The 19,861-nt window shown below is 58.5% G+C and overlaps 1 protein-coding gene across 5 annotated transcripts in view; it reads left to right on the top strand.

Annotated features, from left to right (window-relative positions):
* The first annotated feature begins 217 nt into the window (after nucleotides 1–217).
* BRF1 (BRF1 RNA polymerase III transcription initiation factor subunit) overlaps nucleotides 218–19,861 on the top strand; it is a 57,977-nt gene continuing 38,333 nt past the window's right edge. Inside the window, exons 1-5 of one of the 5 annotated variants that reach the window (XM_057318515.1) lie at nucleotides 218–437; nucleotides 8,078–8,158; nucleotides 10,327–10,386; nucleotides 14,914–14,919; nucleotides 18,651–18,788. In XM_057318515.1, coding sequence (XP_057174498.1) covers nucleotides 254–437; nucleotides 8,078–8,158; nucleotides 10,327–10,386; nucleotides 14,914–14,919; nucleotides 18,651–18,788 — 469 coding nt within the window. In that variant the 5' untranslated portion in view covers nucleotides 218–253. Of the gene's footprint in view, nucleotides 438–8,077; nucleotides 8,159–10,326; nucleotides 10,387–14,913; nucleotides 14,920–15,693; nucleotides 15,796–18,639; nucleotides 18,814–19,861 lie in introns of those variants that run through there. The other 4 variants (XM_048219974.2, XM_057318514.1, XM_048219975.2 and 1 more) reach the window with 4 other exon arrangements.

The following is a 19,861-nucleotide window of genomic DNA, read 5'->3' on the forward strand; positions in this document are numbered from 1 at the left end:
GCCCGCGTCCGGAGGTGGCGGGTTCGAGTCCTCGCGGCCGCGCCGCAGCTCCGGTGCCCGTCCCCGACGCGCGGGCGCGACCGTTGCGGGCGGCGCGGCCGCGGCGTGCGCGGCGAATCTGCCGCTGCGAATCGGCGGGCTCGGCGGCGGCGGCGGCGGCGGCCTCGCGAGAGTCGGGCGGGCGGACGCGCGGGCGGGCGGACCCGGGCCGGGGCCGGCGGCGGGCGGACGGGCCCGCGCGGGAGCCGCCGGCATGACGGGCCGCGTGTGCCGCGGCTGCGGCGGCACGGACATCGAGCTGGACACGGCGCGCGGCGACGCCGTGTGCACCGGCTGCGGCTCGGTGCTCGAGGACAACATCATCGTGTCCGAGGTGCAGTTCGTGGAGAACAGCGGCGGCGGCTCGTCGGCCGTGGGCCAGTTCGTGTCGCTGGACGGTGGGTCCGCGCGGGGGGACGCGGGGGGACGCGGGAGCGGGGGGAAGCCAGGTGGTGCCCAGCGCCGGGCCGTGGGGCGGGAGGCCGGCGGGCCGGTGAACTAATAACGGAATTTACAAGAGGGGGAAGCAGGCGCACTCCGGCCCCCTGTGTGTGGACCTCCGGTGAAACGGGCCCCTCGGGCACAGCCCCGGGGCTGTCAGCGCAGCGAGCGTAAAGAAAAGTTCCGGAGCCCCACATCGCCGACAGCGGCTCTTCGGGGCGCCCTGTCCCCAGGCGCAGCAGGCGCGGGATGCGCTCTGGGTCCCCACCTCGGGGGACTGGCATCTCCCCTCGCCCCTGCCTGTGACTCGGCCCAGGACGGCGCCGCTGCAGTACTTGGTCCCGGGGGGCCGGGTCGTGCGCCCTCCAGACGATGGAGAAGGTCGAGCGAAGGCGCTTTGGGGGGGGGGGTCACTGTGGTGGCGAGGGACAGCGAGCGTGCAAGCCTGGCGGTGGCCCTGTGTGCGAACACGGTTTCGCTCCTGCGGGCCGTCCACCTGGGCTACGAGCAGCTCCGGCCAGCCCCAGCCGGCGCTCTCAAATACTCGTCTTTCATGGTTGATTGCTGGTCTATGGCAATACGGTTGATTTCTGTTGTTGGCCTGTTTCCTGCGACTTCGCTAAACTTAGTTACTAGTTGTGGGAGTTTTTACATTTCGGGATTTTCTATTTTGACAGTCATGTTGTTTATAAATAAGGTCTGTTTTATTTCTTCCTTTTGTTTCTCTTTCGTGCCTCACAGCGGACGTGCTTGCCTTGTTCCCAGTCTTAGGGGAAGCGTTCGGTATGTTTCCAGTGTCCACATTACCTACAGGTTTTTGGTCCATAAAGTTGAGGAAGTTCCTTCTCTACTCCTAGTTTGTTGAAAGTTTTTATCACGAGTGGCTGTTGAATTTTGTTAAAGGCTTTTTCTCTATCATCTGACACAGTCGTGGTTTTCTTCTGGAGTCTGTCTGCGTGGCTGATTTTTGCCCATAGAGCTGCCTTTCCTTCTGGGGTGAGCCCACTTGATCGCGGAGAGCTGTTCTTGTACGTGCGGCTGGATTAGACGTGCTGACATGTTGCCGAAGGTGCTTGTGTGGAATGTGGGTATGTCTTTGCTTTCGATACCAAGAACGCTTTGGGAAATGCTCCCTTCCCTTATTTATTATTTTTTTTTGGAAGAGACTGTGTGGAATTGGTGTTATTTCTTCCTTGAATGTTTGGTGGAATTTACCAGTGTAGCCGTCTGGGCCCAGAGGTGTTTGTTTTGTTTTGTTTTGTTTTTTTTCCAGAAGGCTTTTAACTACACACTCAGTATCTTTAATAGTTGTAATAGTTATATTTTAGATTACCTTCTTCTCCGTGGGTGAGTTTGTGGTTTTGAGGATTTGGTCCATTTGATCTAATTGCTGAACTTATGCCTGCAGAGCTGTTGGTACCGTTTCCTTGTCCTTTTGATGTCTGCAGGGTCTCTAGTGATGCCTGGTTCTCCATTCACACACTTCCTTTCACATCTTCACTCTTCTTCCCTTTGTCTCTCTTGCTGGAAGTTTATCACTTTAGTTGATCTTAGCAAAGAACTGGCTTTGGGTCTCGTTGGCTTCTCTCTCCCACTCTCTCCCCATCATCTCTGACACAGGGCACAGGTGTTCGTGCTCTTCTGAGGCGGCTTCCTGGGCTGCTGGGGCGGAGAATCCGCAGACCATGTTGTGGGTTTGTCACACATTGTCAGACTGTCCCTCGAGTCACTGGAAAGAGGGTAAGGACCACAGTAAGAACAGATGGTCATAGGAGCTGACTCTTAGGGATTTCCCGTGGAAAGGCACTGTGCTGAGTGCACCCCTCACCTGACGGCCGCCTGCCCTCACTGCAGTTGGGGAAGCAGGCTGTAGAGGAGGGACACCCCGAGAGTCCGGGACGTGAGTGATGTGCTCCCTCCTGTGTGCAGTGAGCTTGGTCACACAGCCGGGTGCTGTTGGAGGGCGTGATTTCAAGGGTGTGAAGACGCTTCCCCAGCCCAGCCCGGCTCTGTCCTACGGGCTTGTTCTCTGGGGGGCCCGCAGGGAAGCGCTGCAGAAGTGTGGTGGGTTCTTAGCTCCCAGCCTGGCAGGGCGACTGCTCCTGGGAGAGGGGAGGGGCCTCAGTCGGCCCTCTGCCCCGGTGGCTTCGTCCCTTCCCACTCAGGGCAGTGATCACACGGGCTTCTGACTTGGGTTACTCTGGCGCCCCTGGCAGAGGCCATGTGCCAGCTGGCTCTTCTCGGGTCCTCCTTTGCTCTAGCCTCACCCTGAAAGCTGAGCTTGCTCCCTGGGCTGCCCTCATCCGGGGCCTGTGCTCACTATCTTTCCTAAGCATTCTTTCTTATTCCTTGAGAACTGCGTCAGCTTAGGGGTGTACCTGGGACTCTGTAAGTTAGACACCAGGGCCTTGTGGCCAGAGGCCCTGACTGTCCAGGGGCCTTTCCTGGTGAGCACCTGTTGTGTGCCAGGTCTGGCCTCCAGGGCCAAGGAGCTCTGGTCCCCGATTCCCCGGAAGATGTTCTTGGACCAGCAGAATGTGAGGCCAGCATCCATTGGTGGTGTGAGTGGTACTGGGGACATTGGAGCCAAGTCCTTCAGCTGGTGGGCATAGGTGTGAGGAAGGCGGCCAGCGCAGAGGACGGGTGGGTATGTGAGGACTGCATGCAGCTTGATGTGGCCAGAGTGGCAAGTCAGTGGGCAAAGCTGGACTGACTGGGGCCTTAGTGGGGTCCTGAAGAAGGGTCCTGCTGCTCCCCTGGGGAGGGACTCACCCCAAGTGTGTCGGGGAGCGGGAAGGCAGAGCAGGGTTCCCAGCAAGGTACGTGTGAGCGTCCTGGGCCATGTGTCCACCCTGAAGGCCTCAGAGCCAGCAGCTCTTCCCCTGGGCGTCCCCTCTGTAGTTGATGGTGACCCCCCTGTGGCCCTCCCCTGGAGTTGTCAGCACTGCTCCCCTGAGACGCAGCCTAGAGGCAGAGGGAGCTCCGGCACCAGGCAGCCTGTGGTTCCTGTTCCCCTGGGGTCCTTCCCTCTATCTCCCGGGGAGCACTTGCCATGGTTTCCGTAGTCACAACTTTCGTGACTACAGACTTCGTCTTTTAGTCAAGATGTCTGTAAGCACTGGCGTTGTCACAGATAGGAGCGGTGAAGTGCTTTCCACACATTCGTGTTGGATGAACTCCCCCAGCCGTAATACAATGAGAAAGGTTTGCAGCCCCCAACCCTGGACGGGGAGGGCGCCCAAGAGAGGGAGCTGCTCTTGTTGCTGGGGAAGGTCCCTCTGCCCTAAAGAATGGTGGGACCTGCACCCACCTGCCTAGCTGTGCCCTGCCCCTCGGGGGCTTTCCCAGGCACAGCCCCCCTGTGTCTTAGGCCTCTGAGCACAGGATGGTGTCCTGGCCGAGCTCCAGTTGAGAGGTAGAGGGTTCTGCCTCTCTGCTGCTGTCCTGTGGCCCCTCAAAGCCTTGTGAGTCCTGGCCAAAGTGCCTGTTCTCAGGAAGCGTTGGCTGAACTCTGTGCCAGAGGCACAGAGTGAGAGGGCTGCTCTTTCTAAGATGTCATTTGCAGCTTTCTCCATCTACCACGCTCCATACTGCGTGGTTTCCTGAATCAGAGTGTTAATCCCCACGAAACAGGCTCTTCGGAGCTGTGCCGGGTGGAAGGAAGTCTCCACTGCTGCCCTGCTTCGCTCCCGGCGTCACCAGATCCGTGTCTGGGCAGCGTCCTGGGACGCAGCACCCTGTGGCCTGGTCCAGGGTCTTTCAGGAGCCCCAAAGAGGCTTGTGTCCACGTGGGGACCCCGGCTGCAGGACTGCTGAGCCTACTTCCAGGGCCCTCTGGAGAAGGGCTTACACAGCAGCGACAGAAACCCTCCCTTTAACTTATTAAAGTGCTAACCCATGTTGGCGGAGCCTGTGGGTGACGTGGGGACACACGTGTGCAGTCCGGCCCTCCTCTCCCTGGTGTCAAGGTGTCGGTGCTGCTGGCTCTGGTCCTCGTGCTCCCAGTGATCAGGCCTGCGTGTGCCCCTCCGGTTCCAGGGTCTGCAGGCAGCGGGGGCACTGGGCGTGGCATCGGGCCCTCTGCCGCCGTCCACGAGGGGGCGGTCTTGGCCTGGGTGTACCTTCCACAGTGCCTTCCAGCTGCTTGTGCTTTTTTTTTTTTTAAGATTTTATTTACTCATTTGACAGAGATAGAGACAGCCAGTGAGAGAGGGAACACAAGCAGGGGGAGTGGGAGAGGAAGAAGCAGGCTCAGCAGAGGAGGAGCCTGATGTGGGGCTCGATCCCGGGACTCCAGGATCACACCCTGAGCCAAAGGCAGACGCTTAACGACGGAGCCCCCCAGGCGCCCCTGCTTGTGCTTTTTTTGCTGCAAGAGCTTCTTACAGAAAATTTCTCATGTTTTCAGAAGTAGAGGGAATAGCGTGAAGGGGATCTGAAGGCCAAGAGTACCCTCTCCTGGCAGTTGTGACTGGAGGTGGTAATTCAGCTTTTTTCGTGCTTCATGGGACCCTTAGCCTCCTGGTTTTCATGGGCTGAGATTTGCTAAATGCGCACTTTTTATAGTATCCATGCATGCATTCCAGATTTTATCTCTTGTAACCAAATCCTGGTGGGTGCTGTTTGCTGAGTAAAAGAGTCTGCCTTAGCTTGGCAAAGCAGGCTTTGACCCCCACCCCTCGCCACAGAGAACCGAGTCTGTGGAGGGGACAGGATCCCCGTGTCTCCTGGGAGCACCTGATGCCCTGAGGCTACGCACAGGGAGCTCAGGGAGCACGGGGCAAATGTGCACATGTGTGACCGGGGGGGTCAGGAGACCACCCCCAGGGTTGAAGCCACCCCAGGAAGGGTGGCTGGGTCCTCAGGGAGAGGCAGGGAAGGACAGCACAGGAACAGGAAGTAGAGGTCTCGGGAGAGGGCTGGGGGTCCTGGGGGGGGTGCTTGTGGGGGAGGGTGACCCCTGGAGGTTTTGTGAGATTTTGAGGAATAAGGAGATTGCATTTAATACTCAACCAGAATGAAGTCCCACTCTTCTTCATTTTTTTTTTTTAAGATTTTATTTATTTGAGAGAGAGAGAGAGATCATGAATGGGGGAAGGGGCAGAGGCAGAGGGAGAAGCAGACTCTCCACTGAGCAGGGAGCCCAACGCGGGACTTGATCCCAGGACCCTGAGATCCTGATCTGAGCTGAAGGCAGATGCTCAACCCACTGAGCCACCCAGGCGCCCCCCGACTCTTCTTCAAATAGCATCTCTGTGTGATCTGCCCTGGCCACCTTCTGTCTGTGTCTAAGCAGGGAGTGGTGGCTGGAGGAAGGCCCCCTGGGGTCCTTGTTCCTGCAAGGTAGGGCTTTGTGGGGTTCACACCATTTCATTGTCCTTTTTCTTTTCTTTCTTTGTTTTTTTTTTTTTTTTGAAGTTTGTATTTACTTGAGAAAGAGGGGGAAGTGAGCACTAGAGAGAGAGAGAGAGGGAGAATGAGCACAAGCAGGGGGAGCAGCAGAGGTGGAGGGAGAAACAGACTCCGCTGAGCAGGGAGCCCGACGCGGGGCTCGATCCCAGGACCCTGAGATCATGATCTGAGCTGAAGGCAGACGCTTAACTGACTGAGCCTCTCAGATGCCCCATTATCCTTTTTCTAATGCAGTAGTCCAAGTATTTATTAAAAGTACATATCCATTGTGATTAAGACAACATGGCGATTTTTCTCTTTTCCTAAATTAAAAGTTGGGGGGGGGTTGCTGGAAACAAACAGGCTAAGATGTGGCTGTCGTGCTCAGGTGCTCTGAGTGAGAGGGCGTTCCTCAGTGGTTCTCGTGTGAGAAGATTGCACATGTAAAGATCCTCGAGTTGTAAAAAGCCACTGCCACCAAAACCAGAGGGTAGGAGGTGCAGAGCCCTGATCTCAGCCCAGTGAGCCTGTGTCAGGCTCTGTGGAGCTGACAGGTGGCATGCTGGTGGTTTTGGAAGCTCCTTGGTGCCTGTCCAGGTGGATGAATCTCCTCTGGGCCCTGCCTGAACCTCTCCAGCCCATGAGGGCACACTGCCGGCCCCTCTCCGTCTCCATCCTCTGTGACCTATTCTTGGTGTCAGGTCTGCGGTGGTGGTTTGCTGGGGCAGCAGTAGAAACCAACACTCCCCAGGTGGTGAGGGACACCTGTCCGGGGCACTGCACTCTACAGGACGCGTCCGCTGGGCTGGTCCTGGGGCCTTCGTAACCATGGTAACCACGGAGGAGGCAGCGGAGGGTGCTGGGGGCCCCAGCCCTCCACAGGCCCCTCTCCTCTGCCCCGTGGCGGGAGTGCTGGGTGCTGGGCCCCCGGGCAGCCGGCTCCCAGCTCTGCTCCTGGCCAGCCTGTGGCCTAGCCCCTAGCCCAGCGTTGCCCAGCAAAGCCCACCTGTTGCTCTTTTCCACATTCTCTTGGCTTATCTTACTTGTTTTTGTTGCCGGCTAAACTTGGGAACTATTTTGCTGAGATCTTTCAGGACTCTTGTGAGTGTTGGTTTGGGATTTGATTGCAGTCCCAGATGTCCTGGAGGTCATGCTTGTTCTGCACTGTGCTGCTGGCTGCCCGTGGATGACCCTGAGGTCCCTGCTGGCCCTGGGCGTGGGCCATGTGCTTTCCCTGGGGGCCTGTTCCCAGATGTGATTTGGGTTCCCAGGTCCCTGCCTTGTCTCAGTTTGCATTTCATTGTCACGTGTGTCCTGGTCCTTTCTGCAGGCCTGACATCCTGCGGCTGAGGCTCTGGGGTGTCCCCTAAGTGCAGAGGCCTCTCACCCTGCGGTGTGTACTTGGTCACACACTGGCCCGTGGGATGGGCAGCGCTTCCCAGCTCCACTGCCTTGTCCTGGCTGCCCAGACACCCTTTGGCTTCGATGGTGGAGTTTGTAAGTCTGGTGAACAATCCAGATGTCCACCTGGCCGTTTTCAAAGGGTAACAGGGCAGAAGTCCCAGCCCCAGTGCCTTGCAGAGCAGAGTGCATGGCACTTCCTGGGGCATCTCAGCATTGGTGAGAGATCCAAGGTAGAGTGCCTGCAGGTCTGGCTGTGGCCACCCTTTGGGACCGGGACTCCCTAGGCTGCGGTTCTGTGGGTGGGCAGCGTATAGGTGGGTAGAGGTTTGAGTGCCTCCTGTAGGCCAGCTGGCTCACAGGCTCTCGGCCACAGAGGCCCACGGTCCTATGGGTGGGGGGGCCGGGTGTGTTGACCAGCGGCCACTGTGCAGATGTAACTCCTGTGCACGGGCTGGCTCAGGGCACACAGAGGGCCCTGGGATGGGGGGTGCTATCATCTGCAGGTGCGCTGTGCTCTCTCTGGCCGCCATGTGGCAGCGTGCAGTCTGGAACATGGTTAGAGAGTGCAGGTGGGTATGGTCCACTTCCCACGGCTCAAGGTCAAGGCCACATGTGCACTGGCATGGCAGAGGGAGGTGAGGTTTGCCAGTTGTTAAGAATGGCAGGGGGAATCCCCAATTCTCCAGCCGTGAATGCTGATCCCACATTGTCCTTGCTGCAGAAACACCCCCTGCAATGAAGGTCTACTGGTCTGGCTGTTTCCTGCCAAGTTTTGACTAATCAGTCGGATTTGTTTTTCTAGGTGCTGGCAAAACCCCAACCCTGGGTGGCGGCTTCCATGTGAACCTGGGAAAGGAGTCAAGAGCACAGACCCTGCAGAACGGTACCCATGGCGGGGGCTCTGGATGAGGGCAGGTTTCAGGGGTGAAGGGCAAGAGCAGGCGGCCTGCAGTGACGCGTGGCTAGTGCTTTCTGAACCGTGTTGAACAAAAGTGTCTTACTCCTGACTTCTGGGGAAAGCGTCCAGTCTCGCGCTATTAAGGAGGACGTTAGCTGTGGTCAGCTCAGGCAGGGACATGTTCTGCCAGCCCCTCTCGACGTTTGCATGAGGACACTGTCAGGAATGTCAGGGCATGGAAGAATGACTCCCCTGTGCCGCGTCCCCTTGCTCTGTGGTCTTTACGGGTGGACCTCGGAGACACTGCGGGTTCGGTTCCAAATTGCCACAGTAAAGCGGGTATCGCGGTAAAGTGAGTCACACGGACTGTTTGGGTTCCCGGTGCGTGCCAAAGTTATGTTTACGTTATACCGCTGTCCGTTACGTGTGCAATAGCATTATGTCTAAAAAGTCAGTGTTCAGATCTTAATTAATCATACCTCACTGCTGACAGCGCTCACCGTCATCGAGGCCCTCAGCCCGTCACAGTCTCCCCGCCGCAGGAGCGCTGGCCCCATGGTGCTGGCGGCCGACTGGTCAGGGTGGTGGGCGCTGGAGGCGGGGGAGCCCCCGGCGATGTCTCAAAATAAGACAAGCAGGAAATGTGCTGCACTGTGGGCCCTTCCCTCCACGGACGATGTCTCTGGAGCAGGCGAGCTGGTCGATGGCGTGTTGGCCACAGGAGAACGTCTCCCAGAATGGGGGTCGGTGCTCTCGAACCGGCTGCAGCGTGCGGACCGCTCGTGGACGGCCTCGGTCCTTCATCACCGGCCGGCAGCGTTCCCAGCGTCTCCGCCAGGAGCAGTTTGCATCTCAAGAATGCATGGTCTCTGCTCACCCACAAGAAGCCAGTCCTCCTCCTCTCAAGCTTTCCCGTGAGATCGGAGCTGTTCAGTCCCGTCTTCTGGCCCCACTTCTGATCCTAGTTCCTCGCTGTTCCCACCACATCTGCACTGACTTCCCCCCCTCAAGCCTGAGCCCCTGCCCGTCACCCCGAGGGCTGGAGTCCACTTCCTCCAAACCCCTGGGGGTGGTCTGAGCTCTTCATGGGTCACGAACGTTCCTCACGGCATCGGGAACGGTGAATCCTTCTCAGGACGTTTCCATGTACTTCGCCCGCATCTACCTGACGGCGGCCACGGCCTCAGACGCGTGCTCCTTAATGACAAGACACAAGGATCAAACGAGCCCTCGCCCCGCGGGCTGTTGGGCGGCCGCTGTGGTGGCCGCATGAGCACGACACCGGCCTCGTGGTGCGTCTCGGTCGCCGCTCTGGGCGCCCGGTGCTGCCGGTGAGCGCTTACACTCTGGAAGGAAATCTCGCTCCGACAGCAGGGCTCCACAGCGGGCTGAAGTACTCAGTGACCCGTGCTGTGGACACACGTGCTGCCATCGGGCCTCGTGCTGTCTGTGGCGCTCAGGCAGAGGAGATGGAGTCGGATGTTAAGGCCCCGGGGGTTCAGGGTTAAACGAACATCGGCTTCCCTTGAGGTCCCCGGCTGCAGTGCGGCTCACGGGGTCGCCTGTCCTCTGGAGCTTTGAGGGGCACGGAGCTGCCTCTCGAGCTGATGAGTCCTTGATGGCACCTTCTTAGGGAGAAGGCTGCTGCGTCCGCACGGAAGATCTGGTGTTGAGCGCGGCCACCTTCCCGGTGACCCTCGCTTGGTCTGCGGGAAAACATGCTGGTTCTCCCTCAGCCCGGCTGCTTCACCTTGCAGGTGTGGGCTGTGGTGTAGGTGCAGGTGTAGGCACAGGTGTGGGCTGTGGTGTAGGTGCAGGTGTGGACGCAGGTGTGGGCTGTGGTATGGGCGCAGGTGTAGGCGCAGATGTGGGCTGTGGTGTGGGCGCAGGTGTAGGCACAGGTGTGGGCTGTGGTGTGGGCGCAGGTGTGGACGCGGATGTGGGTGCAGGTGTGGGCTGTGGTGTAGGTGCAGGTGTGGACAAGGGCTTGGGCGCAGGTGTGGACGCAGGTGTAGGTGCAAGTGTGGGCGCAGGTGTAGGCGCAGGTGTGGGCTGTGGTGTGGACGCAGGTGTAGATGCAGGTGTGGGCGCAGGTGTAGGCGCAGGTGTGGGCTGTGGTGTAGGTGCAGGTGTGGACGCAGGTGTGGGCGCAGGTGTGGGCTATGGTGTAGGTGCAGGTGTAGGCGCAGGTGTGGGCTGTGGTGTAGGTGCAGGTGTGGGCGCAGGTGTGGGCTGTGGTGTAGGTGCAGGTGTAGGCGCAGGTGTGGGCTGTGGTATAGGCGCAGGTGTGGGCGCAGGTGTGGATGCAGACGCTCTGGTTGGCTCCAGACACTCCTCCCGCGGGCCCCTCCCCTCTGGGCCTCCTCCGGTGGGGAGAGTCGGGGCCTGGCTGGGGACCAGGCTCTGGCTGCAGGGAGTGCTGTGGTGGCCAGTGTGGTCTCCTCTCCGGACCACTCAGACCGTCTCCAGATCAGCATGAAGGCTGTTTCGCCTTCTCATCATTCTTGTGCTCGCTGGAATGGCACTTTTAATTTCCTTCCAGAACTTTCCCTCTGCCTTCACAGCTGGGCTCACTGTCTGGTGAAGAGGCCAGGCTTTCGGCCTCTCTCGCCTTCGACGAGCCGTCCTCGCTCGCTGACTCACTCCTAGCTAGACTTAGCGTGAGCACCGGCACTCTCTCCTTGCGCTTGAATACTCAGAGGCCGCCGCAGGGTTATTAACTGGCCTAATTCCAATATCGTTGTGTCTCGGGACCAGAGAGGTCCGAGGACGGGGGAGGGGGAGGGGGGAACGGCTGGTGGGGGAGCAGTCAGGACACACACGACATTAGGTTCGCGGTCTTCTATGGGCGTGGCTGGCGGCTGGAAGCAGTTACAACAGTAACATCAAAGACCGCTGGTCACAGACCACCGTGATGGATAAAACGATAAGAAAAAGTTTGAAATGTTGGGAGAATTACCAAAATGTGACACCGAGGCACGTAGCGAGCGAGTGTGGTTGGAAAAATGGTGCCCACAGACAAGCTGGAGGCAGGGGTGCCGCAAACCTTCAGTCTGTGAGAAGCGTAGTGTCTGCATAGAGCAAACGGGGTGCACCTGTACCCGCCTGTGGGAAGGCGGCCGGGCGAGCTCCCGCACACAGGGACCACCACCCCTGTGGGTAGGTGTGGGGCCCCAGCACCGTCCACGGCCCTGGGCTAGTGCTTAGCACACCACCCTGGCTTTGCATTTCCGTTATGCTTCTTCCTTTGACCCCGTGGTTTACTGTTAGTGGAGTTCGCTCTCATTAGAGATCACACTGTGTGCAGGACCTCCGTCCTTTGAAACACTGGACGCTTGCCTTACCGTCCAGCACACGGTCACGTCTGGTCCGCTGGGCCCTTGAGAGGAGTATTGTTCTGCACACGTTCTGTACACATCACTCAGGTTTCCTCGTGGTGCTCGCTGAGTTTGGTTCTGCTTGTTATGTCGCTGGAGGGCATGGGAAAATCCCCCATGGTGACCGTGGGTCCTCCCCGTAGCTTGGTCGGGTTTTTGTGTGAACAGTTTGAAGACCGTGTTCTTGGTGCGTACAGACGTGGACATGTTCGTGGCTGGCAGCCCGACCCTCTGCTGCACAAGGATCGCTCTGCCCTTGACCCCCTCCCTGTTGGCCCAGCTCCGCCCGCTTCCTTCTGACTGGTGCTGCCACACTGTGCGCTTTCTCTTTGGCTGACCTGCAGATCTGCATGTGAGGAGCTGTTTCCCGGGAGAGAACGTGCGTTTCTATGGACCGGCATGCTGTGTTTACTAGAGTAGCGTGTGGGTCACACCCAAAGAGTTGGAAAGGGTAGCATTCATGCCGACACACAGCAGTAAAACCGGAAACTAGTGACAAAGGCGGAAATAATCCGCCCTGTTAGAAATGGTGGCCTCGTGGTTAAGTAAATCAGAATAGAACTTGCAGAGTCCTCAGAGTGGGGTGTCAGCGAGGTCTGAGACTGAGGTATTTGGGGAAGCGCTAGGCAGCCCCAAGAGCCTGCAGTCTTGAGAAGACCCTTGCCTCTTGTCCTCTGCAGGCCTTTCTGCGGAGCTCCTGCCTGCGGTTGGTGGCCTGCGGTCAGCGGCCTGCAGTCAGTGGCCTGCGGTCGGCAGCCTGGTGCCTGCACGAGGGCCTGGCTGCCCTGCCGCCTGGCTGGGCAGGCATCTCCTCCCACCATTGTCAGCATCCGGTCTTTGCCCGAGTCTGGGCTGCAGGGGCAAAGGGAGGCCAGCGGGTCCAGCCCCTGGTTCTCTCGCTTTAGACCAGAGCCATCTGCGTAGCGCCTGGCACCCAGCTTGCTCTTTGCTTGGCAGTGAGCCCGCGTTGTGTCGTCCCCCTGTCCTCAGAGATCTTTCTCTGCCCTGGCGAGTGTGTGCCGATTTTATCTCCTTCCTGTCATTTTCCGTTGCTCTTGGGGCAGGTCCCAGCAGGTCTTGTCCATGTCGTCGAAGGTGTAATTGGCGCATCTGTGATGTGTTGGAGCTCCCCCGCCTCCTGTTCTCGTTGTGTCCTGAACTTGTGAAAGAGCTGTTATTGCCCGCTGCTGCGTCGGTCCTGGCGGGTGCTTGTCTCCCCTCCTGCCCCATGTGGGAGCGGCGTGCTAACGCGCCGTGGGGATGCCCCTGTGCCCGCGCCGCGGGTGTCTGCAGGCGCCTCCACCGGGCAGAGTCCCGGGTGCCGCCCCGCCTGCCGGGTTTGGGTGCGGTCTGGGAACATAGCTTCCGCTGTTGCGGGGTGTGAGGTGCCGCTTGCCTTTCTGAGGAAACGGGGAAGCTGGGAAGTGAGCAGACTGGCGGCTCCTACGGCCTGGTCGAGAGTCACGCTCACGTGGGGTTTGCAGTCTCCCGGCCTCCCTCCCGACTAGCGCGGGTGCCCACGCCTTTCCTGGGTTTGTCTCTGGTTTTGTTGGGAATGCACTCTGGTTGTGGTTGGCAAGCCATCAGTGAGCGAGACGCTGCGTATGTGTGCAGGGGCCCCACAGGTACGCACAGAAAGCAGGAGCTGCCGATCCAGAGCCGTCAGCGGGGAAGGTGGCTGCCAGTCCCGGTGTTGGTCTCTGTCTTCATCTTTCCTAACCGGGCCCTTGTGGGGTTTTCCCTCTGTCTTTGGAATGGGGACGCGCCGCTGGGCTGAAGCTTTCTTCATTGACTCGATGAGCCCTTTTACTGGGGAGACATTTCTGTTCTGTTCTTTCTGCGTGTCTGTTTCTCTTGGTTAAACACACGTGGAGTAATGCTTCTTGAACCCGGGAAGCCCCTCAGCTCTGGGTTCTGGACCGTGTGCGGACTTCATCGCATGGATGCCCCACTGTTCCTGGGCGTGGACAGTCGGGGATTCCCCGCTGGCTGCCGCCCCCCCCCCCCCCCCCCCCGCGGATGTCGTCGTTCGGCGGCCACTGCCAGGGGGCGTGCGTGCTCATGTCAGCACGGCCGTGCCGTTCACCCACCTGGCAGCAGCTGCGTGGGCGCAGGGGCCGTGGTGGTCCTTGGCGTCCGTCGGTCTCGCACCCGCAGCGATCTCGCTTGCTCCACAGCGGAGTGATGGCGCGGGCCGCCTGTGTGTGCGCTTTGGCCGTTGGGAGAGTTGTGAGTTGCCTGCCCGTTGTGTCTTTTGCACGCATGTTTTGAGAAGCGAGCTGCCATTTTGTTACTGCTTGGTCGATGTTTTCACAGATCCTGGGTTCGAGTCCTTGCCTGAGTACACACACTGTGAACCCTTTTCCCAGTTGATGGCTGAGCTTTTCACTCTCCTGTCTTTTGTTGAATAGAAGTGTCTTAATTTTAGTGAAGTCCCAATATGTTGGTTTTTTATGGTTGGGGGTTTTGTGACTTAAATTCTGGTCTATCCCAAGATCTGAAGACGCTGTCCTGTGTTTCTGCCGGAAGCTTGGTTGTTTTCTAGTGTGCATTTAGGGTTGGGGTCCACGTCTGTGGTGGCCATGACCCCCTCCCTTCCCCATTGCGTGCTCCCACTGTGCGGCTACTCTCCCCAGGGCGACGTGGGGCAGGGTGGTGACGTGCGTGCTCTCGGCCGGGTCCTGACATTGACGTGACGGTGGCTGCCAGCTTGTCCGCAGGGACAATGTTCGCACTTCATCACCTGCTCCCTCCTATCTGCTGAAGTGATTCTATGTGTTGTCTCTTTATTTTGTTCCTGTGGTGGATTGCCCTGATTTTGTGAATGTCAAGCTCTCCTCGACTTCTGGGAGAAGCCCACGGGGCCACGGGGCACTTGGTCTGCTGTCTGTCAGGGCTCAGGGTCCTCCGGGACGTGTGGGGGGACGCGAAGCCGTCTGGGCCTTTGTCCGGACCTTCAGTTTTCTTTCTCACTTTTAAAGATGAAAGATGCCATTTCTTTGATGGGATGCTTTTTTGTAGAGTTTTAGTGGGACCGGTCAGATTTCCTCTTCCCTCTTGTCAGTTTTGGTAAGACGTCCTTTTCCAGTTGGTAAGAGTGATTCAGACTCAGACTGTCGTCACGGTCGTTCCTAACACCCTCGTCCTGTGCTCCCTGGTCTCCTGATTTGGGGCACGGCCTTTCTTCACTCATGACCTTGGTCATCTGCCTTCTCTGCGTGTCCTTAATGGCTCTTGCTCGGGATTTAGCGGCGCAACAATGTGTTAATCTCTGCAGAGCGTTGGCTGTGGGTCTTCCGTCCGGTTTGCTTCCTTCTTGACAGCAGTCTTCTCTCCGTGATCCCCTCCCTTCGATGTCTTCAGCTCCCTGTTATTTCTCAGCTTCTTAACTTGGAAGATTTTGTCCCTTTGTTAAGCCCCTGGTTCTGATGTTTGCAGCCACAGCTGCTCATTGCGGTGCTCCGGCTCAGCCCGCCAGTTTACAGACAGCTATTTCTCCTTTTTGTTCTATGGGCTTTTTTAAGTTTTATTTTAAGCTACCTCTAGTCTCCCAGGAGAGCTGCAGAGACAGCCCCCGAGTGTGCCCTCCACCCGCTTCCCTAGTGCAGACATCTCCCATAGCCTGCCTGCCGGGCCGCTGCTCATCCTGGGCCGTCCTTGGCCCCCTCCCGTCTGCGACCATTTCTCCCAGCCTGGACGCACTCGAACAGTCCTGGCTCGTTGGAGTCAGCCGTGGATTTGAGGTGATCCCTTGTCTTTGCCCCGTATCAGGGTGTACCCGGGCTCCCGTGGCTTGGCACTAGTGACCCAGCCTTGTGTGCTGCCACGTTCCTCCCTTTCCCGTGCTGTGCTCCTTAAAGACCAGTCCCTGAGGCCGGCCCACACGCAGACAGGAGGGCTGTGGCTGCACCATGATGGCAAAGCCGTAGGGAGATGGGTGGCACTTCTCCTCCGAGCGTGGAGCTGCCCCGCGCTGCCTTGCTGTCTGCCTGCCTTCTGCACCGCAGTGCTCGCGCCCATGTCCTGCCCTCAGTTCTGTGTGCGTGTGGAGTCCTTGCTCTGCGGGACTGCTGTTTCTCTGTGTGGCGTCCGTTGTCCTTATGCTGTGTCCTTGTTCTTTCTGATGACCCTCCTGCAGGAGTCTGCGCCCCGTCTGGAGGGAGAGGCCTGTCGAGCCAGCCACGAGCCTCCCCCGTGGACCCTGCCGGCCGCTGCTCTTCCTCCGTCCCTGAGCCCACTGTCAAGGTCTTTATCTGTGTCTGTTGGCCATTGCTTAATTTTGAGTTTTGTTTTGTTTTGTTTTTAAGCAGGCTCCACGCCCAACGTGGGGCTTGAACTCATGACCCTGAGATCAAGACCCAAGCCAAGATCAGGAGTTGGACACTCAACTGAGACACCCAGGAGCCCCTAATTTTGAGTTTTAAAACAAGTTCAGTGATCATATTTTTAATTGTCAAGGGCTGTATCTTTTTAATGATACCTTCTCGATACTTTTTTTCTTTAAGATTTCATTTCCTGATTAGAGAGCGAGAGTGTGCGCGTGCGTGCGAGCACAAGCAGGGGGAGCAGCAGAGGGAGAAGGAGAAGCAAGCCCCCGCTGAGCAGGGGGCCCGATGCGGGACTTGATCCCAGTACCAGGATCATGACCTGAGCCGAAGGCAGATGCTTCACCAACTGAGCCACCCAGGCGCCCCTCTCTTGATACGTTTCTATGCATTGATATCTTTTCTGATACCCTGGAGGATGTCATGGGCTTTGAACCTTTTTTCCGACACCAGTCTGCTCGTGGAGCCTGGTGTTTCTCTTCCCTTTCGTTGCCCACGGAGATGCTGATTTTCGGTGTCTGTTCTCACCTCTGCAAATGGGCTTCTGTTGTGTGGTGCCCCCAGAGCCAGTCTACGTGGCCCTGCTGGGACACCCCAGTATCCGCTGCGCTGGCCTGACCTTGGGGCCTGGCTGGTGTCACGAAGGTCCTCCTGCCTGGGGAGGGTGTGAGGGAGGTGCCCTGTGGGCGGAGGGCCTGAGACTCGAGCGGTTCTGACCGAGACCCTTCCTTCTCCATGTTTCTGGGGCACCTGCCCCAACCCTGCGCTGGGTTCATTTTCCTGCCCTCCCGGCCGTTGCCACGGGCCTGGAAAGATGCTGTTCAACCGCTGGCTTGCATGGAGAGATGGGCCTGATTTTCACAAAATGCCAAAATGAGGAAGGGAACTATGTGCTAGGGTGTTTACTTTTAGCATTCATTTTTTGGGAGGAAGCCTAAGGAGAATAAGCTATGGTTATTAGTTAGTTATATGGTTTTTCATTAGGAATTGATTTTATAAGAATTTGTACTTAGTAACATCGTTGTACGACTGTACGCGCATGCCTGGGTCATGGGGTTTATTCAGTTTGCCTCTTGTGCTTGCTTTCCTCTCATGGAGTAAAAACTTACTTTGGGGTACTGCTAATGGGTACAGGGTTTCTTTTGGGGTGATGAAATTTTTAAGTTGTGGTGAATATGTTAAAACCATTTTTAAAAAGATTTTATATATTCATTTGAGAGAGAGAGAGAGCACACAAACTGGTGGGAGGGGCGGAGGGAGAAGCAGGCTTCCCGCTGAACAGGGAGCCCGATGCGAGGCTTGATCCCAGGACCCCAGGATCACAACCTGAGCCGAAAGCAGACGCTTAATGACTGAGCCACCCAGGCGCCCCTAAAACCATTGAGTTGTATGCCTTAAGTGGGTGGATTTTACGATATGTGAATTAGATGCAATAAAGATATTGTAAGATAACTCATTGCAGTAATTCTGAGCCCCCAAGCCACCAGGAGTCCCCTCCACTTTGTTCCCAGAACTCCCAGATGGGCACCAGACGGCCGGCAGGTAGGCTGTTCACAGGTTCTCCGTCACAGGCTCGCTGGGCTGAGTGTGTGTGTGCCAGCGGGGAGCCAGTGATAGGCTCTGGGGACAGTGACCCAGCCCTGTGTCGGCTCAGCCCGACAGGGGGGCTCCAGGCAGCACAGGGATGCTGCCCTGGGAGGGGTGCTGATCATCAGGTCTCCCAGCTGCCAGAGCACATGCGGGCTGCCCGTCCCATTCTCTCTGGCGCTGACTCTCTGGGCCCACCTGTGGCTGGTGGTCATTGTTGGCTGTGCGTGTGGGGTGGGCAGGCCGGACCATGGGACCCGAGGAAGCCTTCCTCAGCCTGCTGTCCTTGTTGGACAGCAGGGGACTCTGCACTTAGCTTTTTGTGGGTGATACACGAGTCCCTGGCTTCTTTCCCTGGCCCAGCTTAGGGTGCCCTTCGCCAGGAGAGAGTGTATCTGGGAAGCCAGAGGGTGCTGGGCAGAGTGGGGAGTCTGTGTGGTGGGGTCCAGTGTGGTAGCCGGGAGTGGGGTGTGGACGGCTGCTTACAGTCCAGCTCCTGCTGTGCCCCTGATGTGGGCTTCGGACTTCCTGGTGCCGTGCTGTGCAGCCCACGGCAGCCCCTCCTGTCCACACAGCACGCCTGTCTCCTCTCCTGCTGCTGCCCACAGTTCTGGGACGGGCTTACCCAGAACCAGGTGTGTGCAGATCATGTCCGGGGTCCGTGGACGTCCTGGCAGCCCCTTCCCTCCCTGAATCTGCCAGGTGCTGCCCCTGCCCTTGTCCAGGTGGCACATGGGAGGCTGGGGGCTGGAGCAGCAGCTCTCGGTGGAAAGGCTGGTGTGGGGCCGGCTAGCCAGGACACACGCAGGCCCTGCTGGGAAGGCTGGGTGGGCATGACCTGGCCGTTGGAGCAGGAGGCAAGCCTGGCACTCAGCGGTGGGCGAGGGGCCGTGTTGTCTGCCTGTCAGGAGGCTGTGTCTGTCTGGAGCACGTGGCGATGTTCACTGGTGAGGAGTAGCCCCAGGCTGGCCCCACACACAGCCCTTTGCAGGCATCCTGAGCTCGGGCTGAGAACCGATGCTGCTGTGGTGCAGAGAGGAGTGAGAGGCATAGGCCCCAGTGTCCACACGTGGAGCTTGGAACACATGAGAAGTGAAGTTGAAACCGTAGAAGGGAGAGGGCCGGTCTGTATCCTTCCCGCTGGGAACCAGTGGTAATATGTCGTGTTGTGTCCTAGGGAGGCGTCAGATCCACCACCTGGGGAACCAGCTCCAGCTCAACCAGCACTGCCTGGACACAGCCTTCAACTTCTTCAAGATGGCCGTGAGCAAGCACCTGACCCGCGGCCGCAAGATGGCCCACGTGATCGCGGCCTGCCTCTACCTGGTGTGCCGCACGGAGGGCACACCGCGTATCCTTTGCTTCGGGGCCTCGCGGAGGAGCCCTGTCTCGGCTCTGTGGGGGTCATCCTTCTTCCAGTAGCCCGGTGTTTGTGTTCCATTGAAACGCCGGGGATGAGCCGTCGGGATGGGTGCGAGGCTTCCTGGAGTCGAGTGGCTTTTCACCAGTTGCGAACCGGGAAGCTGGGCGCCCTTGGGGAGGACAGAGTGCACTGTGCCTGTGGCTGGCCGCTGGCAGCCAGGCCACTGTCCTGCTGTCCTCCTGCCACCGGGCCTTCTTGGAGAGGATGGGCGTCTGTTCTGTCCTTGTGCTTGGACTGCCTGCTCTCCTGCGTGGCCCTGGCAGGCTGTCCTGTGCACCCAGAATTCTCTCTGGTGCGTCCCCCTGGGAGAGCCTTCCGGGGCTTTCTCGCCCTCCACCCTGGCTGTCCGCCCTCTGCACCTGCTTGCGTCTCTTTTCTGCTGTCCTTCTGGGCCCCCTTGGCCTCTCTGGCACGGGACCCCTGCTCCTGGTCCTGTGACCTTGTTTCGTGTAGCACAGCCTCCAGTGGTTTCCTGCAGGTGGTCTCCCTTCAGCCTACGCTCTTGGGGGTGGCCTGGTGGACTTCAGTTTCCATGTCGGTCTCCAGATTTGGACAGCGCTGCCCACGGTCTTCTGCTCCTGGGCTCCTGTCGAGCAGCTGAGCACCCTGACCCTTGGCCCTGTGCCCGTGGTGGGGGTGCTGTTCCCTGGAGGCCTTCGTTCTCCCTGAGCTGTGGCCCAGAGTCCCACCACGGCCTCTCGAGCTGTTCACGATTCCTCCCTTGGCATCACTCTCGTTCACGGCCGGCCTGCCATCTGCCTTCTCACATGTACTCTCTCCTCGTCCCCACTTCCCTTTCACCTTGGGGACTCTGTCTCCTGCCACGTTCTCATTTCTGCTCTCGAGCTTCCAATTGGAGGAGCTCTTTGTGTCCTCTGAGCACTTCCTCTTGGTGATGCCCCGTTCTGGGGGCGTGGTGCGCATGCCTCTCTTGGGGCAGCAGCCACCCTCTGGGCGCTTCTTGCGGCATCTGTGT

This window comes from Ursus arctos, unplaced genomic scaffold (assembly GCF_023065955.2).
Source record: "Ursus arctos isolate Adak ecotype North America unplaced genomic scaffold, UrsArc2.0 scaffold_25, whole genome shotgun sequence".
NCBI lineage: Eukaryota > Metazoa > Chordata > Mammalia > Carnivora > Ursidae > Ursus > Ursus arctos.